Source organism: Anabrus simplex, chromosome 2, assembly GCF_040414725.1.
Source record: "Anabrus simplex isolate iqAnaSimp1 chromosome 2, ASM4041472v1, whole genome shotgun sequence".
Taxonomy (NCBI): Eukaryota; Metazoa; Arthropoda; class Insecta; order Orthoptera; family Tettigoniidae; genus Anabrus; species Anabrus simplex.
Window position 1 is genome coordinate 989004874 of NC_090266.1, and position 24429 is coordinate 989029302.

At 41.5% G+C, this 24429-nt stretch overlaps 1 protein-coding gene across 1 annotated transcript in view; it reads right to left on the minus strand.

Moving 5' to 3' along the window:
- The window catches only part of Tdc2 (Tyrosine decarboxylase 2), a 412190-nt gene that overhangs the window by 142052 nt on the left and 245709 nt on the right, over positions 1-24429 (minus strand). The window contains exon 7 of the mRNA XM_067141851.2: positions 22871-23410. Within this exon, the coding sequence (XP_066997952.2) occupies positions 22871-23410 (540 nt within the window). The remainder of the gene's footprint in view (positions 1-22870; positions 23411-24429) is intronic.

The window sequence follows — 24429 nt, forward strand, 5'->3', positions numbered from 1 at the left end:
GATGTAAACTGAATTTAAAGTAACACCATAGGTGCATTTTCAGCAGTGATATTGATGCAAGGTAATTACAGTGTCACTCAACGTATTTTAATCGGTCATGTTTTCATTGTGGCGCGAATGATAGGAATCCTTCTGATGATTTATTTCCTTAAAGCTTGCTAACTATGTGAGGGAAATTAAGTCTAATAGTAACTGAATTAAATTAATTATTAACAGACAGGCAACGTACCCTAAAAACACTGCTCAACAAAATGAAACTTTTTAATCATCAGAAACAAAATTAGGCCTTTGCGTCTACAGATCAGCTTCCCATGCTGATAACGGTGATACTTTTCAATTTTTTCTAGCATGTACAATTTTTACTGTACAGTATAAAATACGTTGTTTCGGCAGGTTTTATTGATATACGTGAGTGTAGAATACAAGGCATGATGATAAACATAAGTTCTGTGATTAAAGTGTAGATGACTTCCCCTTCCTATGGTATCTGGTTTCTGGAAACTACCATTACAATATCCAGTAGTCATCTGCCATCATGGAATCATTCCAAAAATCTTGGTAACGCTGCTCCATTGACTTTATGTCCTGGTGCAAAAGTTCCCCTTGCTAATCGTTACTTCACCAAGATTCCCAGAGAAGTCCAGATAGGAACGCAGAAAATGACATGCGACAACCAAGATTCTTGTATGAGTGTAGAAGTTTGCGGATACAATTTTTGGAATCAGGATCTTTCTTCATATCTAAATAGTTGCTGCAAATCTATTTGAGATGTTCCTAACTGCTGCTTCTTTGTCTGTCAGAGTTTCAAAACAAATCTTCATCTTGAAGGATTGCTTGGATTTGAGGTCCAACAAAGACATTTTCCTTTAATACTTCTTCGCTAAGTCAAGGAAGTTTGTATCTAACATGTTGAAACCCTTCTGACTTTGTCTTGACCACTGTCTTTACTACGCACTTAACCAATCCCAATTTTATATGTAGAGACGGAAGAAATATATACCAGGCGGCCCGCGATCGCCGTACTTTCTACTTTTAAATGTCCCGCATGCACAAATGATAGACGGGATATCTAATAACTGTTTTTCACAGGGACACTACTACCAGCAGACAAGTTACATGAAAATTTGAAGACATAACAACCGGACGGTCGCTCGCAACATGTTCCTCAATGTTACCCGTCTAATGCAATCCCTTGCGTTAGTAACGACCACATAGTACTAGACCGGGGTATGGTGCAGCAGCACTACATATCGGCTCAGCAACGACGAATACACAGAAAATCTGGTCGGAATACAATCGAAGCTCGCAGACGCAGTTTCCAAACAGGCGTCTGCCTTCTACACATTGTTTCGCCTAACAATATTAGTTTTTGTTTCATACAAACAACTCTTTTATACAGTGCAATGTCTGCACGTGTATAATAAGTTATTACATTTTCTTTTCTGCATCTTTGGCGTTTTTAGACATGCACCCTGTTATGGAACGTATGCAGTAAAATGACTGCTATTTGTTTCACAACATTCGAAATACAGCACGTCGTAGTGCTCCTTCGGAAACAGGTTGTTAGGCATCCCATGCATCATTAGTGCATGCGGGGCATTTGTAAGTAGAAAGTACGGCGCTCGCGGGCCACTTGGTATATTCGTGGTATTCACAAGGGATTGGTATTTAACAGAATGATCTCCTTAGATTCCAGCCATTCTTAATGTAGCGCTGATTTGTGTTGCGGCTACCCCAGACGCATACGAAACAGCAAAACTGTGTGAAGCCAGGTGATGATCCAGACTAAATGTATTTTTTTTCCTGTTCATCCAGTCTCGCAATCCATTTGAAGATAAAGTACATATTACATGTGGTGTCCAGTCTTGTCCTGGTCTCCTATTGGTATGTGAAAATATAATTTATGTAACTGGTTTAAAGCTGGTATGAATGTTCGCCGCTGAGACTTTGGTGTGAATGAACCACGAACATAGCAGAAACTGTTCGGATGATTTTTTTGCATTTAACGAGACATTATATTAAGTAGGCGATAAAACTATGTTAACTACAATATTTCACTATTTCACCAGTGCACCAGTTTAAATATACACTTCACTAACACTTTTCAAGACAAACAGCTTCACTTCACGAGCACTTTTGAGGGTAAACAACTTTGGTTAAAACTGCTGTATGCATTAAATTTAATATCATAAAATAAGTCGCGAAATAGCTGCGAGTATTATGGAGATATAAAATGTTAATAATTGTGCACTTAAAGCTGTTGAACAAATAAGCTAATATTTTGCAGGTATTTTGTACCATTTTCACACAAATAGCAGCACTACTCATCAAAAAATCTGTAATTGTTAGAAAAAACTAATAGCAGCCGACCCGGTCGGTACCATATTTCAAAACAGGTCTTAGTGTCCGTTGGAGTCTAATTATATCGGCAAATTAAATAGCCGAATGTAGGGGCGATGTTGTGAAGGGACATATTGCATATTGCTTTACTTCCCTTTGTATCAATTTTTATTAGAATCCCTAACTTTATAAGTACTACCTGTACTTAACATCTCTCCGGTGCGTACTATATTTACTGAACACGATCTGATACGTTCAAAGTTTATTTCGAGTACCTCTTGTCAGGTCTACCGGTTAATGTTTCCAGTTGCCTTCCGGGAGGTTTTGGGGTACAGTTCTCAAATCTGGAATTAATTTAAAGTTCTAAAGTTTGGAAGTGGGGTTCACAAAGCCACGCGAGGATACTTGGTGAGTGATCTGTTCCATAAGGGTCAGAGTGAGATTGCCTGGCACACAGCTCTGCCGTCAGTAAGCCAGAAGTGCCAGGTGGTTCGATTTCCTTTGGCTCGAGTTTCACTCTAACCGGTCACCACCCTCTAGGACCCCGGGAATATCCCAGCGGTGATGAGGTTAATAACCTTACCCACCAGTTGAGGGAAAAGAAGGAGATAGGAAAAGAGAGAGAGAGAGAGAGAGAGAAAAAGAGAGAGAGAGAGAGAGAGAGAGAGAGAGAGAGAGAGACAGAGACACTGGTGTGAAGGTTGCTATTGTGTCCGCCCCAAGAGGGTAGTTTAAGCGAACACAAGAGAAAACAAGGGCGAAAAAAGAAGCAACAAGTCACAGTACATCAAAAAAATTCCAAGGATAAAACCGGCACCAGCCAACAACATGATACTAAAATTACCCAAAGGAAGAAAAAGAGACACTTACCCAAACCGTGGAGGAAAAGCGACTTAAGGTCCGTGGACAACCAAACAAAGAAAATAGTTGCAGCGCTGCACCAAATGTGGTAAATGAAAACCAACTTTCCAGTGATATGAAAGAAAACTTTAATAGACACTTAAATGAGAGGTAACATTTCAAGATAATAGCAGGAGTGGAGCTAGGTTCATTATTAATTCAGATAACACCTTGAACCATATTGTTTAAAAGAAAGTAAATACTCGATTAACAATAATTGGATTAACCTGCAAGAAATTAATGTGATTAATAAATAAATACCCAATGAGGCAGCTTTAAATAAGAAAATGTAGACTTCATTTAACAAAATGAAGGAACTAAATCGTAAAAATCAACAGGGAAAAGAAAAAAAACAACAGTGACCTCCATACCGTCAAACAAGATAATTAAATATTGATTTAAATGTGATCGATCACGCGTTTAAGAAAAAAAAACAAATACCATGTTTAGTAAACAAACCCTAGTCCCATGACCTTTAGGCCGGTTGCCTTTTAACTTTACCACAATTCGTTCCAATTTCTACCAAGGGCAATTTCCAAGGGCACACGAAAATAAAGGAAGAAGTTACACATTTCGCCCAGCCAAAAAACGAGACGAAACGACCAAAGGTAGGCCGAAATAAATCACCTTATATGAAATAAATGCCAACGATACCAGGCAACAAAAATATATTCATCCCACAAGAACACATCAACCAACAACAATCGCGGAAAACAAAACCCACAACAATTACCCAAACACACGTTGCCATAGTAACGGACAAAACAAAGCACGGACTACAAAAGAGAAGTAAAACCAACGGTTTAAAATCAAAAATAAAACAGAGATCCCAGAAACAATGCAAAAAGAACAAAAGGAGGAATAAAACCCAAAAGGCAAGGAACCCGAAGGAAAGCTAACCCCGCTACCTTGGAAACTGCGCCTTGGTTCACACCTTATTGTACAATCAAGTGCAAAAAAAACTTTTACAGAATTTTACGATAAACATACAATTTTTTTTCCACCGTGCGAACTGCATTCTAAAATGATTAATTGCCGAAACCGTTTCCTAAGGCTCACAGACGCACACGATATCCAGCACAATTTTCGAAGAGGAAGTCTTAATCCAAATATTATTATTATTATTATTATTACAGTTATCTTGAAGTACGCCGAAACACATAAATCTTCTTGCTTCCCCAGAAATACTTTAATCCAAAACAGTTACATACCTTTGAGTCCAGAAAAATTGAGAAGTTCAAACCTTGGCCATTGTTATTGAAGGCCGGCAACCACGAGGCCGTGAACTAAAGTTGTTCACCAAGGATCCTGGAGGATTATCGTAGCAAAAACATAATCCAATGAAACAGTAGGAGGCCAGCAACAAATAGAATATGGGATAATCCCTCTTAAGTTTGTTTCATGGGGGTTTCAGCACTACCACTCGCCGCATAGCGGAACACTCACATACACGTCTATCCATGGCGGCTACAGCACGCCGACTCCCTCGGAAGTAGTTGCTAGGGGTCAAGACTAGACTCGCCTCACCACTCGCTCACGCGCAGTAGGCGCAGACCAAAACTCCGTTCAACAGCGCGCGGCATATCATAACAAGGTAGATATTGGCGAAAGCCGATTGACATAGAATTTCCAAATGGCAACACACATGCCAGTTCGAAAAGGTTATGGGGGGGGGGTCACAAACTACATAATACTGTCTCAGTCCTCCCGCCCCGAAAGACGACAAATCTGAAGCATAACACGATGACGATGTGGTGGTCACATATATACTAAATTTGGGCGAAGTAGTCCAACAGGAAACGACCACCAAGATTAACTAATTTTAGTTAGGAGTTCACATGACCAGGTTAATAGTCCAATACACAGTTCCATATCACATAGTTTTTAGAAATAATTGGCGGGGTGCGATCAACATCAGTGTCCAGAAACGTTAACCGAGCACACGGAAAGCCAGCAGAGTAAAGTTTGTCATCAAATAGAGAGCACAATGACCAGAGTTCGCCAAATATTCAGTTTCACCCAATACACATTGTTTCAATGCATCAGACAATGATATAGTTTATGACACATGACGCAGTTCACCTTGAGGTTCGGCAACTCTCACACTAATCACAGATGTACTGACCAAAATTAAACAAAAACCACATGATTATAAGTCCACGCATCCAGGTTATTTCCTCAAGCACGGTGGTAAATTAATTTTTAATGCATGAATACCTTTACAAGTCTCCTTTGATATTAAGGAAATGCATGATCTCGTGTTGCAAAGGGAGACAACAGGGGAAATGAAACGCACCGGAAAACCCGAAAGGGGGCAAAACCACAAGAAGAGGGAGAAAAAAAAAGACAAACCAGGAACTTAAGTAGGTGAGTTTTCAGTTACAGGATCCATAGATCCGCCAATTAACTTTACATAGGCTAGTTACCAACAAACTAGCTGAAGCCCAGAGCTTTCCACTTGGTCCAATATAGTACCGAAGGAAAAGAAGGGTCCATACAACGACAATTAAGAAATCAAAGGGAAACTACGTAAAACACACCATGTTACACTGCCACGAAGGACACTTAGCCATGACACGTAGAGAAACAATGAACAAGAACACATAGACACATAGGGTACGATCCAACACATAATACCAACTAGGACTAAGACAGATATCCCTAAGGATCAAGAACATAACGGAAGGGAAATCAGTAATATTACTCAAGCACAAATCACCCACAAGAAAAATATATAAGTAAAGGTACAGGACCACACCAAAGAATAGACGTCCTTGGAACATATGGTTTAGAATAGCAGGAGTTAAACTAAGAGGACACATGAAAGACCTATTCAAATTACACTTTTAGATATTGGAGTGGCACACACACAACCACAGAGTGGCGAACTCGTCAATCGGTCCAAGGGTCAAGAACGAGGGGCTGAGCAAAATACAAACCACACTGGGATCGGCAACTTATCCTAGATCACCAACAAAACACAGGTAAGGACTCAAGCAGAGAAAACTAATTTTTGAACAGACCAACGGGAAACCATCAGAGAGAAGGGACGCAGAAACCCTAGAGTTACAGAGAGGAAAGACAGGCAACAGTAGCATCGATGGGCAATCAGGAGACTCCTATAGGTTACCAGATGGAAAAATCGCGATCAGTCAGTCATCCATAACAGCCACATCAAGGTACAACTACCAAAAATAAATGCCCGGGGCAACGTGGTACAGAATAGTAACCACAAACCTAATTCTGCGTGAGGAAGAACAAGTCGAAAATCCCAGAGCCAACAGATAACTAAGAATTGCCCACCCGAAGGTGTACTTCCACCGAGTAAGGGATACCAAACCAACAGCCAAATCTACCGTGACACAGAGGTAAATTAAAGGACAAATCACATCCCAACCAAGGTGTCTTGACAACCAAACAACGTAATCCGAACACGATTACCTAAATAATGACAAGCTAGCAGCACGGGTTATTCATAGAGAGATAAAGGATAGCTATCCTCAACGCGTGCTCACAGACCACACAAAACAGCACAATACAAAGCAGAAATTACAACAGCAAACCAGGTACAGATTACGGACTAGGTCCATCCCACAGAAGCACAAAAGGAGAAATATCCTCAGGAAGGAAGTCCGACAGTACCACCGAAAACTCCACACGCCAACCGGTAGATAAGGAAAATTACACAACGTTACTAACGGTCCACATTTCAAAAGGATCCGAACAACTCACAACAACATTACCAAGTTACAACACAGGAGATACAACCATAATGCTGGCAGGAGTGCACCAACCGAACGCCCACAGGAAAAAATCGGAGACAGATATTCTACATAACCCCAAAACCAAAAGGTTAGGAAGATAAATTCAGCCCAAAAATCCATTACAGGAAAAATAATATAGAGGGTTCACGCATAGAAAACCACCTTTAGAACAGCCGCGAAGAGTGCCCAAAAGTAGGAGAGTCAGATCTCTCAATCATGAATGAATACAAACATCAGTATCCGGAACAGAAACACCTTTAAGACACGGAGTCCATGCAGAAGGCAAACAGGGAACTTATCCGACACCAAATGATCGAAACACACCACAATCAGAAATCGTACAATGCTAAAATGGCACAAATAGCAACCCAATCATGACTAAGCACCACACATCTTCAGACACACGCACACCATGAAAGGATGACAAAATGGTAAACACTCAGGCACCAGACACACTCCCTTACATTCCATCTCAGGCACACCATAGCTCAGCAATGATTAAGTCACAAGATGATCAAAGGGTTCAGCGGAAGGAATCCGATGCGGAGTCACAGAAGAAACAAAACTTTGAAATTACATACTAAAAGCCTAGAGAAAACAGAGGGACAACAAAGCACAATTTAAGTTAGATGTCATCAGATTTCCCCAATGGAACTTCGTTAGCGCACTACATAAGCATAAGGTTAGATAACGAGGATATCAATTCCAAGGTATTAATACCCCCATCACAAGACAATAAAGGAAAGACAATTTCTAACTACAAGGATCCACACCTAGAAACAGTAACATACAAGAAGTACTAAATTAGAGTCACCAACACGAGGCATAGAAGGACCAGATTGACTCGCTCGCCATCCCACAGTATGTGTGCTAAATTCACTAACAATACAGGTCAGTTACCAAAGGTGCATCCATCCAGCGGAAGATGCGGTACAATTTGCCAGATTAACCGGGTTTAATTTGAGAAACATGAACGCGCCTAATACGCCTTGCTACAGGGTCGCTTACTAAAATAGAAACGGGAGACAAGAACTCCAACACAGTGCACGGGCCTTGGTACCTAGGGGCAAGTTTTGCCGAAAACTTATTCACGGCCTTACTCATTGGGTAGCACTTAACATACACGAGATCACCAACATTGAATTTTGACGGTTTCCTACCTTTATTGTACTGCCTTTTGACCTTTTCGTATGACACAGCTAGATTCCTTTTTGCTTCGTTCCAGATCTTTTGAACATCATTAGGTCTAGATAGGTCTGGGAGAAGATCCTCAATACATAGCAGGTTAGACATAGGGGAGTACGGAGTATAGCCAAACATTAAAGACATAGGCGTCTTACCATGGGACTCATGAGTAGCGGAATTGAAAGCATGGGCCAACCAATGCAGACAGGAGTCCCACTTGGACTGGTTGCCATGATGATACGCTATCAACGCAGATTTTAAGTTCCGATTCAACCTCTCTGCATAAGAAGGATTTGGATAGTATGGAATAGTGGTGACATGTGAAATGCCCAACTCAAACAGATACCTTTTGAAGGAGTTACTGGTGAAAGAACTAGCGTTGTCAGATACTAAGAACTTAGGTGGGCCAAAGGATGCAAAGATGGAATTTAGACAGGAGATAGAGGTACGTGAATTAGTGGACCTGGTGGGAAAGATCCAACAGAACCGGGAGAAGGCATCTATACAGACAAAAATGTGGGTGTTTCCCAAGGAAGATCGGGGGAGGGGTCCTACGAAATCTATGAACAGTCGTTCCATGGGGCGCGACGCTTGTGATGAAGACAATAATCCCACTCGGTTATTCAAATTAGGTTTGCTGATGGCGCAAGATTTACAAGATTTGACCATGTTCCTGATATCACTATCCATTTTCTTCCAAACAAAGAATTGCCTGATTTTCAAACGAGTTTTGAAATTTCCTAGATGACCGCCAAGGGGTGAACAGTGGTAATACTTGAAAATGACAGGTACCAGAACTTTAGGAACGACAATTTTGGAATTATGGTCCTTGCGACCCTTACAACAGAGAACACCCTTAGATAAGGAGTAAGGTTTCACTTCGATCCCGCTACTGATTGTATCAATGATCCTTTTCAGATCCGGATCAGTTTTTTGATGATCTCCAATTTCTTGATACAGCAATGGGGAGTCGGTGAGGATGGCACTAACTCCAACCGTATTGACAGCAAGCTCATCGACACATGGGTTGGCTTCCGCACAAGGATGACCTTCAAACATCCTGCTCAAGCCATCGGCAATGACGTTCTCAGACCCACGAATGTGGCGAACATTGAAATTAAAGGATGAGATCCGTAATGCCCATCTAGTTATTCTACCGGTCCTTTTGGGTCGGTTCAACACCCAAGAAAGAGCCTGATTATCGGTTTCCAGATCAAAGTTGACGTGTTCAATGAAAGATCGAAATTTCTCCAGAGCAAATAGCACAGCTAGACACTCTAGTTCATAAATGGAGTACTTAGACTCCAGATCATTGAGGACCCTGGATACGTAGGCCACGGGCCTACGCCCATCTTCATGTTCTTGTAACAGAACGCCAGCAATAGCACGCCCGGAGGCATCAGTTTGGACAATGAAACGTTTCTCGAAATCAGGAATAGCTAACAAAGGTGCATTAATCAGTGCGACCTTCAATGAATTGAAAGCTTCCTCCTGGGCTTTACCCCAAGTAAATTTTACATTCTTTTTCCTAAGGTCGTTCAACGGGGCAGCCACTTCAGCAAAGTTAGGGATGAATTTTCTAAAGAAATTGACCATACCAATGAATCGAGCAACGCCCTTGACATCTTTGGGAGGTGGAAAATCCCTAATGGCTTGAGTTCTGGAATGATCTATGGAAACGCCTTCAGAAGAAACTACATGTCCCAAGAAAGACATGCTGGGTCTGGCGAAAGCTACCTTTGATAACTTCACTGTAAGGCCGGCTTTCCTTAACCGTAGCAATACTTCCCTAACGTGCACCATATGTTCCTCGAAGGTCTTCGAATAAATTAATAAATCGTCCAGGTAATTAAAGACATAGCTGAACTTAATGTCAGAGAGAATGGAATTTAACAACCTTGACAACACAGCTGCTCCACAGCTGAGCCCGAACGGGAGTCTGAGGAACTCATACAAGTTCCAGTCGGTGATGAAGGCAGTGAGGGGAATTGATCTCTTCGATAAGGGCACTTGGTAATAAGCCTGGTTCAAATCCAGGACAGTGAAAAATTTTGCACCTGAGAACCATCCAAAACAAGTATGAAGGTCGGGTAGGGGAATAGATTGGAGTACAATCTTACTATTTAGAGACCTATAGTCAATCACAGCACGATAACCACCAGAAGGTTTGGGTACCAAGAACACAGGGGACGCATACGGGGAAGTCGAAGGTCTGATCACTCCGTCTCTTTCCATTTGCTCAATGATTTTCTTTAATTCCAACATACGGGGTGGGGAAAGGCGATAAGGAGGGGATCGAACAGGCTGCAGGTCAGACAACTCAATGTCATACTCGAGTACGTTGGTCAAGCCTAACTTGCTAGTGAACACATCGGGAAATTCCCTGCAAAGATCACGAACTTGCCGTGCTTCGGCATCTCCTAAATGATTCAGATCAAGCCGATCGATGTCACTAGACTCATCTGACACAGGGTAACCCACACACAAAACTTTAGGCATTGTCAAGGGAACGTTAATCAATTCAAATTTCAGGTCAGGAGAAAATTTAAAAAAGAAATTTCGACACTGAAGATCCAAAACGACACCAGCCCAAGATAGAAAATTGGTACCCAGAATAATGTTACATGATAAATTGGATGTCACCAAGCACTTGATCTTCCAAGTGAAATTCCCAATCCTTAACTTGACCTTCACAGTCCCCAAAATATTTAAAAACTGACAATTAGCCGAAACGCATCTTAGATTAGTGGGTTTTATTTCCGGAAGTTTACACGAGGGTTTCTTTTGACAATACCAGGCATAATTCATCAAGCATACTGCGCTTCCAGTATCAAGAAGAGCATCTACTGGTTCATTGTTGACCTCGACAAATGTGCACGTGCCAGAGGAGGGGGCATGAACAGAAATACTATTGCACCTTGGGGGACACACCGGTTTCTTACGAGATTCAGGGTTTACAAACTTAGAATTGGCAAACTTTGCCCTTTCCCTTTCTAGTCATTGAGTACCATTTCTGTCTACCAAGGGGCAATTTCTTTTAACATGCTGTCTAGAGCCACAGGAATAGCAAGCGCCTGGACCACGTCTAACGTCAGGGCAGGAATTTCTTAGATGACTTCGGGACCCACAGTTGTAACACTTACGGGCTTTCACTACTTTAGGTGTTGACGGAAGGACGGGACAATTGGTAGTAGTAGGGGGAGGGAAATTCACAGGTCTGGAGGCATCCCCATGTTTGACATCTTCAGCAAAGGAACAGGCCTCTTCCAATTCTTGAAAGGAGGTAGGGCAACGGGTTAAGGAAAGATAGGAGCGGTACGCAGGAGATATTCCTTTTAAAATTCTAGAGACCATTTCACATTCTGGCACAGAAATTCTAAAAACCTTGCAAAAGAATCGCAGATCCAGCACATAAGTTAGCAAGTTCTCATGCAGGAACTGGGTACGGAAACAGTGTTGGGGCACAAGACTTTGGAGAGCAAGAGAGGGAATAAATTTGGAAAGGACAAGTTCATGAAAGGTACCAATCGATAAATTTTTAGAGATAGCTTCAGAAATTTCTCTCTTTAGAATCCCTTCACAATGAGGGAAGAGGGCGCGGAAGATCCCCAAATCATCGACTGAGTACACATTACCAGTCTCGGTCAACTCCACCAAAAACCGTAGGAACCGAATACGCTCATCTATAGAATTTACAGAAAAGGACTTCACTCCCCGAAAAACTTCCTTTAAACAGTTAGGCGATGACGCCGAATTTAGCTTAGAGACTAAGGTTTCCAGTAAAGGAGCAGTCACACAACACGGACCTTGGGCATGGGTCGAGGACGCAATTTGGTGGGAAGAGACACTCTGGGTAGGTACAGAAGGGTTAAGTGCAGTCGCAATAGAACAATTCTCCATATCTCTGTTAATCAACAGCAAATCTAAATCAGAGGTGATGCCAGAAACCACCGTTAACAATCTAGCACATTCTGACACAAAAACAGAATCAGGCTTAATAGATAATATATCCTGAATTCGGCCCGAGTAGTGGTCAGCTCTGGCCCTCAGCCGGTTTACTTGGGCTTTGGACGGAGGCAATTCAATAAACTCTTCACGAATAATATTAATTTCGTTAAGATTGTCACAGATCAGGTTAAGGTACTCACCCACTCGACTCCTGTCAATAGAAAATACATTAATGGGGACCTGGGAGTTGGCTGATAGCAAGGCAGCGCACTCAGCAACAGTACGGGCAGGTTCAAGGCCACGAATGGATAACTCGTACTCCAATTCGGCACGACGCAGGAAGGAGGGGTTCGTAACGGCACGCGCCATGGTAGCAAACATGGAACAAAATAATCAAAAAATTACACAAGATCCTTGCACTCCCTTTTACAATAGTTATTGACAACAACACTTTTAGTTTTTTAATTTTTGATTTCCATCCGCCAACATTCGCCACAGCACTGCACCGAGCAAGGGTAGGAGGGGAGGAAAGATAGGCTGCACAAGGCAGAAACAACAGAGATTAGGCAGCAGAGCAACAACAGTGGAACAACAAACAACCACCGCTCTGATACCACTCTAACCGGTCACCACCCTCTAGGACCCCGGGAATATCCCAGCGGTGATGAGGTTAATAACCTTACCCACCAGTTGAGGGAAAAGAAGGAGATAGGAAAAGAGAGAGAGAGAGAGAGAGAGAAAAAGAGAGAGAGAGAGAGAGAGAGAGAGAGAGAGAGACAGAGACACTGGTGTGAAGGTTGCTATTGTGTCCGCCCCAAGAGGGTAGTTTAAGCGAACACAAGAGAAAACAAGGGCGAAAAAAGAAGCAACAAGTCACAGTACATCAAAAAAATTCCAAGGATAAAACCGGCACCAGCCAACAACATGATACTAAAATTACCCAAAGGAAGAAAAAGAGACACTTACCCAAACCGTGGAGGAAAAGCGACTTAAGGTCCGTGGACAACCAAACAAAGAAAATAGTTGCAGCGCTGCACCAAATGTGGTAAATGAAAACCAACTTTCCAGTGATATGAAAGAAAACTTTAATAGACACTTAAATGAGAGGTAACATTTCAAGATAATAGCAGGAGTGGAGCTAGGTTCATTATTAATTCAGATAACACCTTGAACCATATTGTTTAAAAGAAAGTAAATACTCGATTAACAATAATTGGATTAACCTGCAAGAAATTAATGTGATTAATAAATAAATACCCAATGAGGCAGCTTTAAATAAGAAAATGTAGACTTCATTTAACAAAATGAAGGAACTAAATCGTAAAAATCAACAGGGAAAAGAAAAAAAACAACAGTGACCTCCATACCGTCAAACAAGATAATTAAATATTGATTTAAATGTGATCGATCACGCGTTTAAGAAAAAAAAAAACAAATACCATGTTTAGTAAACAAACCCTAGTCCCATGACCTTTAGGCCGGTTGCCTTTTAACTTTACCACAATTCGTTCCAATTTCTACCAAGGGTAATTTCCAAGGGCACACGAAAATAAAGGAAGAAGTTACACATTTCGCCCAGCCAAAAAACGAGACGAAACGACCAAAGGTAGGCCGAAATAAATCACCTTATATGAAATAAATGCCAACGATACCAGGCAACAAAAATATATTCATCCCACAAGAACACATCAACCAACAACAATCGCGGAAAACAAAACCCACAACAATTACCCAAACACACGTTGCCATAGTAACGGACAAAACAAAGCACGGACTACAAAAGAGAAGTAAAACCAACGGTTTAAAATCAAAAATAAAACAGAGATCCCAGAAACAATGCAAAAAGAACAAAAGGAGGAATAAAACCCAAAAGGCAAGGAACCCGAAGGAAAGCTAACCCCGCTACCTTGGAAACTGCGCCTTGGTTCACACCTTATTGTACAATCAAGTGCAAAAAAAACTTTTACAGAATTTTACGATAAACATACAATTTTTTTTCCACCGTGCGAACTGCATTCTAAAATGATTAATTGCCGAAACCGTTTCCTAAGGCTCACAGACGCACACGATATCCAGCACAATTTTCGAAGAGGAAGTCTTAATCCAAATATTATTATTATTATTATTACAGTTATCTTGAAGTACGCCGAAACACATAAATCTTCTTGCTTCCCCAGAAATACTTTAATCCAAAACAGTTACATACCTTTGAGTCCAGAAAAATTGAGAAGTTCAAACCTTGGCCATTGTTATTGAAGGCCGGCAACCACGAGGCCGTGAACTAAAGTTGTTCACCAAGGATCCTGGAGGATTATCGTAGCAAAAACATAATCCAATGAAACAGTAGGAGGCCAGCAACAAATAGAATATGGGATAATCCCTCTTAAGTTTGTTTCATGGGGGTTTCAGCACTACCACTCGCCGCATAGCGGAACACTCACATACACGTCTATCCATGGCGGCTACAGCACGCCGACTCCCTCGGAAGTAGTTGCTAGGGGTCAAGACTAGACTCGCCTCACCACTCGCTCACGCGCAGTAGGCGCAGACCAAAACTCCGTTCAACAGCGCGCGGCATATCATAACAAGGTAGATATTGGCGAAAGCCGATTGACATAGAATTTCCAAATGGCAACACACATGCCAGTTCGAAAAGGTTATGGGGGGGGGGGGGTCACAAACTACATAATACTGTCTCATCACAAATGCAGGGTTTTTAGGAAAGTAATAATATGTTGTGCTCAGAAGAAGCGACTGAAAATATTAAGGGAAACACGAAATGATGTACATCAAACAAACTGGCGTTGCTGTACAGGCTATGAAGATGTGAGCTTGTATTCAGGAGATAGTAAGTAGAGCCTAATCACTGGCAGCCATGAAGACGGAACAGGCAAATGCAGGGGCCGTATTTGAATAAGAACACGACCCCTTCCTTTCCATCCTAGCCTTTCCCTAACCCAGCGTCGACAAAAGACTAACTGTGTTAATGCGACTCTTTACGCCTAGGAAAGAAAAGTACGGTGCATAAAGGTTAGTTTCTACGAGAGAGTCTTTGATTTCGTAGAAATTGTCAACCCTCCAAACATTTAACAGGACATGTATAATTTAGGCTGCAATTTATTTTCATAACCGATGAGTCTTACAGTCACTATGCAGTCTTGCGTCTAACAAGGTGGCTTACTGGTTACCGCCATGATGCCCTCGGCTGCATCGATTGGCGTTTACTGCTTACCCCAGCAGACAGCTATTCAATTCTGTACTTCGGAAGTATAGGACACTATGTCCATTTTCAAACAAAAAGGGATTATTGGCACCCATATGGGTTTCTTGTCCTCTGCCCAGAGGTATGCTACACTATGTCATACATCAAGTATTGGGGGAGTCGCATGCTTTTAAAGGAACACCAGTTCCACTTTTACTTGAAGGAATACACCCATGTAGACCCATTGTTGCTTACTTCTGCACAATCTAATGGATTTTGCGTGAACGATGGCAACACATTTGCAGTTCAGGCAGTCTTACATATGATTTGACGTCTTTATCTCCAATGTGTATATGGTAAGATTTCATAAGAATGATTCCAAACTTTATGAGTACAAAATTAAGAAGTTACTTCAAGGCAGTAACATCGTGCTGCCTCAGTAGGTAATCTATTGCTTTCTGAATTCCTTACATTAGTGAACATTTACTACGGTTGCAAACATTACCTAATTATTAGACATTGATATTTCAACAGACCATAATTCGCAAGTTTTTATGAGAAGACCATACCCATACTGAGGCTGTAAGTGTCCATGCCATGATAGAGAGAACATTTTAACATCCTGGGATTGACAGCAACTGGCAAAATAAACCGTCAGCAAATACACTATTCATAATGGGGAAGTTCAAGATTTCAAATGTTTCACCTTTCTGTGCGTGAAATACGACTCTTGTTCATAGGGAGAGGGATATTGACAAAGGCAATATCGTCATATCAAAATGTGTAAAACTGAAACAGGAAAACATGGAGATTCTATATTTAAAAACATTTTGATGGCGAGAACCAAGAAATTGACTTCGTTAGATTCCACCTTTACATTTCGGGTAGGTGTGAAACAATTTTCAAATGTACCACCACCTATTTCCCAGGAGAAATGTAATGATTTAATGGCACTGTTGCCCCACGCCCCTTCAGCTCACCATGTTTAAAAATGTTTAGAACATGCAAGTAATATAATCAAAAGAGGGTATCCAGAAAAAGACATAGAATGAGGTATAGGGCATTTATATTCTTACAGCAGATCATTCCACAAAGTGTGAAATTATCTGTTTATGTAATCTATTTTTAAGTGAAATTAATTGTGGTTGAGTACTGTGTATCTGGTTACTTCTTAAATACCAAGAACACTATGTCATACAATACAACACGCTCATGAGAAGTATACAACGCCATGTCCATAAAATATCAGTGAGTAAAGAAACAAAAAAACATTAAATGTAAAACACCATAATACTTAATGTAGTGGTAAAATTTTATTAATAAAAGGCTATAAACAGGCAAGAAAATAAAGGGAGAACAAGATCAAACATCTTCAAACTGATCTCCTGTAAAATTTAGTAAATGTAACATAGTGTCTAAGCCTCCGAGGTACAGAATTGTATTCATGAGCTTGAGTGAACTCCACTTCACACCTGAGACAAGCATTAATATCTTCAGACCAGCCAAAAATCGAATTTGGAGCCACCGAGTGAGAAGTAAAGACGCTACCTGTACATTACAGTGCCCATAAAATAATAATAATAATAATAATGATAATAATAACAACAACAATAGTAATAATAATAATTAGGAGTCTGAAGTGACAACAGATGTTTGCCTATTGAATGACTGTTTGAAAAATGTAATACATTAAATTAGACCAAAGAAAAATTAAGATATATTTTCGTGAGGAACAGAGTACCTTTCCGCTACATCACAGAAGGCAGCTATTAGAATAAAGTCTAGTAGCTTGTCTTTGTATTGAAATAAACTGCATACATCTTACGCCAGTGACAGATTCAAACATGCCGGGCAGAGTGGCTCAGGCGCTGGCTTTCTGAGCCCAAGTTGACAGATTTGATCCTGGCTCAGTCCGGTGGCATTTGAAGGTGCTCAAATATGTCAGCCCCGTGTCGGTAGATTTACTGGCAGGTAAAATATCTCCTGCAAGACAAAATTTATTAGCAGATGTCCCTACTTTTGAATTTATGCCGATATGCCGGATATTTGTACAGCGGGAGTTCTTTTACGTGCCGGTAAGTCTACCGACACGGGGCTGACATGTTTGAGCACATTCAAATACCACCCGACTGAGCCAGGATCGAACCTGCTGACTTGGGCCCAGAAAGCCAGAGCCTTAACCGTCTGAGCCGCTCATCCCGGCAAATCAATACCATTATTTTTATTATCACCATTATTATTATTATTCTACTTACATTATCATTATGGACCGTATGCCTTTCAGCGTTCAGTCTCCAAGCCTCTGTGAATTTACTATACGTCGCCAGAATCCTCTGTTTGCAACTAGTGCTGTGGACTCATTTATTACTATATCTCTTATCTTTAAATCGTTAGAAACAGAGTCTAACCATCGTCGTCTTGGTCTCCCTCTACTTCTCTTACCCTCCATAACAAAGTCCATTATTCTCCTAGGTAACCTATCCTCCTCCATTCGCCTCATATGACCCCAACACCGAAGCCGGTTTATGCGTACAGCTTCATCCTTCGAGTTCATTCCTAACTTAGCCTGCATTTCCTCATTCCGAGTACCCTCCTGCCATGTTCTCATATGTTTGTACCAGCAATAATTCTCGCTGCTCTCATGTCTGTTACTTCTAACTTATCAATAAGATATTCTGAGTCCACCCAGTCTTCGACCCCGTAAAGCAAAGTTGGTCTGAAAACAGACCGATGTAAAGACAGTTTCGTCCGGCGGCTGACTTCCTTCTTACAGAATACTGTTGATCGCAACTGCGAGCTCACTGCATTAGCTTTACTACACCTTGATTCAATCTCACTTACTATATTACCATCCTGAGAGAACACACAACCTAAATACTTAAAATTATCTACCTGTTCCGGCTTTGTATCACCAATCTGACATTCAATTTTGTTGAATTTCTTACCTACTGACATCAATTTAGTCTTCGAAAGGATAATTTTCATACCATACTCATTGCACCTATTTTAAAGTTCCAAGTAATTAGATTGCAGGATTTCGGCACAATCTGCCATTAAGACCAAGTCGTCAGCATACTTACATGCTTACTACATTTACACCTAATTGAATCCCTCCCTGCCACTTCATACCATTCAGCAGATGCTCCATGTATACTACGAACAGCAGAGGTGAAAGATTGCAGCCTTGTCTAACCCCCGTAAGTACCCTGAACCAAAAACTCATTCTACCATCAACTCTCAATGAAGCCAATTGTCAACATAAATGCCTTTATTTATTTTAATAATCTACACTTAATTCCATAGTTCCCCAGTATGGCGAACATCTTTTCCCTCGGTACCCTGTCATATGCTTTCTATAGATCTACGAAACTTAAACAAAACTGTCCATTTCTCTTATAATATTTTTCAATTACCTGGCGCATACTGAAAATCTGATCCTGACAGCCCCAGTTTGGTCTGAAACCACACTGGTTTTCATCCAGCTTCCTCGCAACCACTGATCGCACCCTCCCTTCCAAGATTCCAGTGAATACTTTGCTTGGTATACTAATCAATGAGATACCTCGATAGTTGTTGCCATCCTTCCTGTTCTCTTGCTTATCATCCTTTCCACCTCCTCGAGCGTAAATTCACCAACATCATTTTCCTCCTCCCCATGAGCTCCGTTGTTCACGACACCACCAGGAAGATTTCCTTTTGCTTTGAGAAGATTTTTAAAACATTCCCTCCACCTGTCCAGTGATTCTCTGGGATCTATTATGAGTTCACCTGAATTAGCCAAAACACTGTTTATTTCCTTTCTTCCTCCCTTCCTAAGATTGTTTATTACTGTCCAGAAAAGTTTCCCTGCTGCTTGACCTAGCCTTCCCAGGTTATTGACAAAAGATTCCCACGACTTCTTTTGGATTCCACAACTATTTGTTTCGCTCTGTTTCTTTCATCTAAGTACAATTCCCCGTCTGCATCGGCCCTTGTTTGGAGCCATTTCTGATAAGCCTTCTTTTTACGTTTACAAGCTGCTCTCACCTCATCATTCCACCAAGATGTTCACTTTTCCTTTACACACAGTCGTTCCTAGGCATGCACTTGCTGTTACTACCACAGCATCTCCGTATACCACCCATTCTATTTCTATAACCTGAATCTGCTTACTGTCTACTGATCGAAACTTCTCACTAATCATATCCATGTACTTCTGTCTAATTTCCTCGTTCTGGAGTTTTTCTACCTTTATTCGTTTGCAGACGGATTTCACTTTCTCTGTCCTAGGCCTAGAGATACTTAGTTCACTACAGATCAGGTAGTGGACTGTATCGTTGAAAAATCCCAGAAAACCCGTACATTCCTAAGAGACTACCTGAATTCGAAGTCGGTTGAGATATAGTCTATTATGGATCTGGTACCCCTAGCCTTCCACGTGTAGCGGTGAATAGCCTTATGCTTGCAGAATATATTCGTAACTGCTAAACCCATCCTAAGACAGAAGTCCAGCAGACGCTTCCCATTCCTGTTAGTTTCCATATCTTCCCCACATTTACCAATCACCCTTTCGTATCCTTCAGTTCTATTTCCAACTCTTCCATTGAAATCGCCCATTAGCACTATCTATCCTTGCTGTTGACCCTGACCACGATGTCACTCAATGCTTCATAAAACTTGTCAACTTCATCCTCATCTGCACCCTCACATGGTGAATACACTGAGGTAAGTCTCGTCTTAATTCCTCCAACATCCAAATCTATCCACATCATTCGTTTATTTACGTGTCTAACGGAAACAATGTTGCGTGCAATGGTATTCCTGATGAACAGCCCTACCCCACACTCTGCCCTTCCCTTTCTAACACCCGTCAAGTACACTTTATAATCGCCTATCTCTTCCTCGTTATCTCCTCTTACCCGAATATCATTTACTCCTAGCACATCCAGATGCATCCTCTTTGCTGACTCAGCCAGTTCTACTTTCTTTCTTCCATAAGCCCCATTAATATTGATAGCTCCCCATCGAATTCCATTTCGTTCGCCAAGTTGTTTCCAAGGAGTCCCTCGCCTGTCAAACTGGAGTGGGACTCCGTTACTCCCATAGGCCCGAGACCTGCTTAAAATGTTCTCAGATTGGTAAATTCATGAAGCAGGATGCTACTCTACTTACACATAGTCCAAGTGATGATCTCTCCTCTAACGGGTTAGGGACCACGATGGACTTTATAGCCCTAGCCGCCTGAGCAAAAGGAGAGCCATGATTGAGAATATGTCCAAGATGCCCACTCCCATTCCATAGCAACTGATATCCCGAATCTCAGGACCACTTACTAGGCCACTCAGCCGTTGCCCATGGTTCACGAACTAGGAGGTGACTTCAGTAGCCCACACCATGAACCATTTATATGGTTCACCATATTATTCTTATGATTATTAGATTCAAACACACAACTGCTCGAAAGACATAATATAGTTAGCAGTTTCCTCATTTGCATAATGGTAAGCATTGTAGTGCACATTCGGGATATTCGTTGTTCCGATACTACGTTGAATTACGACATTTACTCTAATAATTGTTTTTCTGAACTTTAAATTACCTGCTCGACCATTATCATAATTTGCAACACATAATGTTGTCTGGAAACACGAGGCGTCTTTGTCTAATAACACTCGTTATGCATTACGCTATTGTTCTAATATGAATTCACTGCCAACAGTGAGAATCACATGAACAATCAACATATTTTACTTCCTTTGACTATGTCATCAACCTGCAAACTAGGTTGTTGTGTTCACTGTTTGAATAGTCTGCAAGTTGAATAACAAATCACAATCATTACGAAAAGACGAACAAAACACTTCGCATCCACGTGGTACAGTAATGCCAACGCCATTTATGAACAAAATCTATATATTAGTGCCGAATCTACTAAATTCATATGTAAACTGATGTATTGTACGCGCACTTTTTAGTGATAGATTTACACCCTAGTGCTGAATCGGTTGACCTCGGTTATCTTCGAGATTCGTACTGGCAACCTTTGAAACACAAACTAAGAATCGCTTATGATCGCTGTGCGACATCTGGCGTACACTTTACGCACTCGTACTATTGTTATTTACACAGCAAAGCCAAACTATAGAATTCATGCTAGGAACAAGATTCGCATCGAGAAATGTTATATAATGTGTGTGTGACACAGTTGTTGGCTTATGATAATAAAGGTTTAGAAAATTCATATCGATCGATCATATTATCGATTCAATTCAGATTTCATTTCCATTCAGTTGGCAGTACTACCCGAACCGACAGTGCTCCCTCCTAACTCCTCAACCCAGTACAAAAATCTATCACTAAAAAGTGTGCGAAAAATATGTCTACCGTTTGCTGATGAGGGTCGGGGATGAGGTGAGATGTTATTTTTATGGCATGCTTTCTACGGCCGGACTCCCTTCCTGCCGCCAACCTCAGTTGGGGAGCTAATGAACATGAAATGAATGATAGTGAATGAAACTGGGTAAGGAGGTGGAAGGAATCGGCTGTAACCTTTGAATAGGAACCGTCCCGGAATTTTCGGGGAAGTGAAAGTGGGAAGCCACTCTCAGGACAGCTGATGGTGGGGTTCGAACCCACTCGTCTCACGAATGTGGAGATCGGCATCATCACTATAGCGCGTTAACACGTGAAGCCACTCCACTCGGTATTTAAAGGTACACTGAAAACGATGTTAAAAGATAATATTTTTCCACTGCACGCGTCTCAAAACCCCTATTAAATCAATACATTTTTAAATTCATAAACAAACCTTTCGAGTTTTTAAAATTTTTGCAAATTTCTTGAGTTAATAATGAATCGATTGAGACATTTCGAATCGTCATTTCCATAATTTCGCGCAAGCAACAGAATTATATAATAATAATAATAATAATAATAATAATAATAATAATAATAATAATAATAATAATAATAATAATAATAATAATAATGTCCGCCTCTGTGGTGTAGTGGTTAGCGTGATTAGCTGCCACCCCCGGAGGCCCGGGTTCGATTCCCGGCTCTGCCACGAAATTTGAAAAGTGGTACGAGGGCTGGAACGGGGTCCACTCAGCCTCGGGAGGTCAACTGAGTAGAGGTGGGTTCGATTCCCACCTCAGCCATCCTGGAAGTGGTTTTCCGTGGTTTCCCACTTCTCCTCCAGGCGAATGCCGGGATGGTACCTAACTTAAGGCCACGGCCGCTTCCTTCCCTCTTCCTTGCCTATCCCTTCCAATCTTCCCATCCCTCCACAAGGCCCCTGTTCAGCATAGCAGGTGAGGCCGCCTGGGCGAGGTACTGGTCATACTCCCCAGTTGTATCCCCCGACCAAGAGTCTGAAGCTCCAGGACAATGCCCTTGAGGCGGTAGAGGTGGGATCCCTCGCTAAGTCCGAGGGAAAAACCGAACCTGGAGGGTAAACAGATGATGATGATGATGATGATGATAATAATAATAATAATAATAGTAATAATAATAATAATAAAATAATTCTCAGTTGTACTACGAATCTCACCTTGACGTCGTTGCACACCTCGAATCTAGAATCCTTCCTCACAAGGCCCTCAAATTTCTTGGCAAGCATGATGTGGTGTCTGATGTAGGCTTGCAGACCACTGATGCCGTAACTACGGAGCACGAACCATATCTTGAGCGAGCGAAAACGTCTGCTGAGTGGAACACCCCAATGACGGTAGTCTATGGACGCATCTGAGTAGCCGTGTTGGAGATAAAGTGGATCCACTACCAGTGCCGAGGTCAGACGAATGCGATCTCGTACCCACAATGCGGAGCAGTCGAAATTCACCAACAGCCACTTGTTGGGGTTCGTGTTGAAGGAATCTGCATACTGAATTCCAGACATAAGGGGCTTCAGTTCGGGGCAGATGAAGGCATTTCCAGCATAAGCGCCATCAACATGAAGCCACACAGATGGAAACCTTTGACACACTGGACCAATCTCATTCAAATTGTCGAACGAGCAGCAAGATGTAGTCCCCAGCGTAGTGGAGACGAAGAATGGAACATGGCCTAATTTTACGTCCTCTTCCATAGCCTGCGAAAGAAAGAAGAAACAAAAATATATGAAGGGAATTCACGAGTACAAAGTGTAGTCAGCAATATAGAACCTCAGTGGTACACCTCTATTTTACATCTGCAAACTTATGAAAATTCCACATTACGTAAACTGAAGGGTCGGGGGAAAAACAGGTAAGTCACTTTTTAATCAAAATTGAGATATTGTTACAGTTCGCTTCAGAGTGATCATGCGCATCTATTGAGTGTTCGGAAATGGAAGAAAAGCAGGCGAGGCAGGAGAAATTAGCACTCAAAGTTTCCCTGTTAGGGGATAGAAATAGGGAAGTCAAGAACAAAAGTTGCTCTTTCTCAAGTTGTACAAGTACTGACTCTCCCGCTTTTTCCCCCTGACCCTTCAACTGTGGCCATTTAAAGAACTATCCTTGTCACTCTGAATGGAAAATATAGTCGTTGGAATTAAAACCATGAATTACGGCAAGATATTCCCCTTCTCCTCTCCACCACACTGAAGCTTTTAGTGAACATGCGATTACTTTTGCAACGAAAAATATTGCCCTATGGGACGCGAAGGTCAACTTTATCGTTCCTTACTCGTTATGGAGATAATCCAACATACAGTACATATACATTCTTTTAACTCTCTTTGAATGGTCATGGCTTATACATCTGTTAGGGGTTTCACGCATTTCGAAGTCAAAGTGATTTATTAAAGAGAAAAACTGGGAGGAGGTAGCTTGAGGAAAAACCAGATCAAGCGTCGATTGAACGTGTGAGGTCACAGCGTGCAAAATTTCAAATTTTGGCGTGCGAGTTGGGTTTGTCGCTACGTGGTGGGCGATTAAAATGTCGGGCGGCTGGTTACGTGTGCTAGCTTAACCTAACAGGCTTAGAATCGACTGCAGTCTTAACCTCACAGGCAGTAGCGGCGATTAGGAATTAAAAGTGAGTGGGAAAAAACAAATGTACAGACAACAAAAATTACCCGGGTTAGCGGTATATAGTGGGCGGAGGGAGTGGGGTGGGACCTGGCGGCTA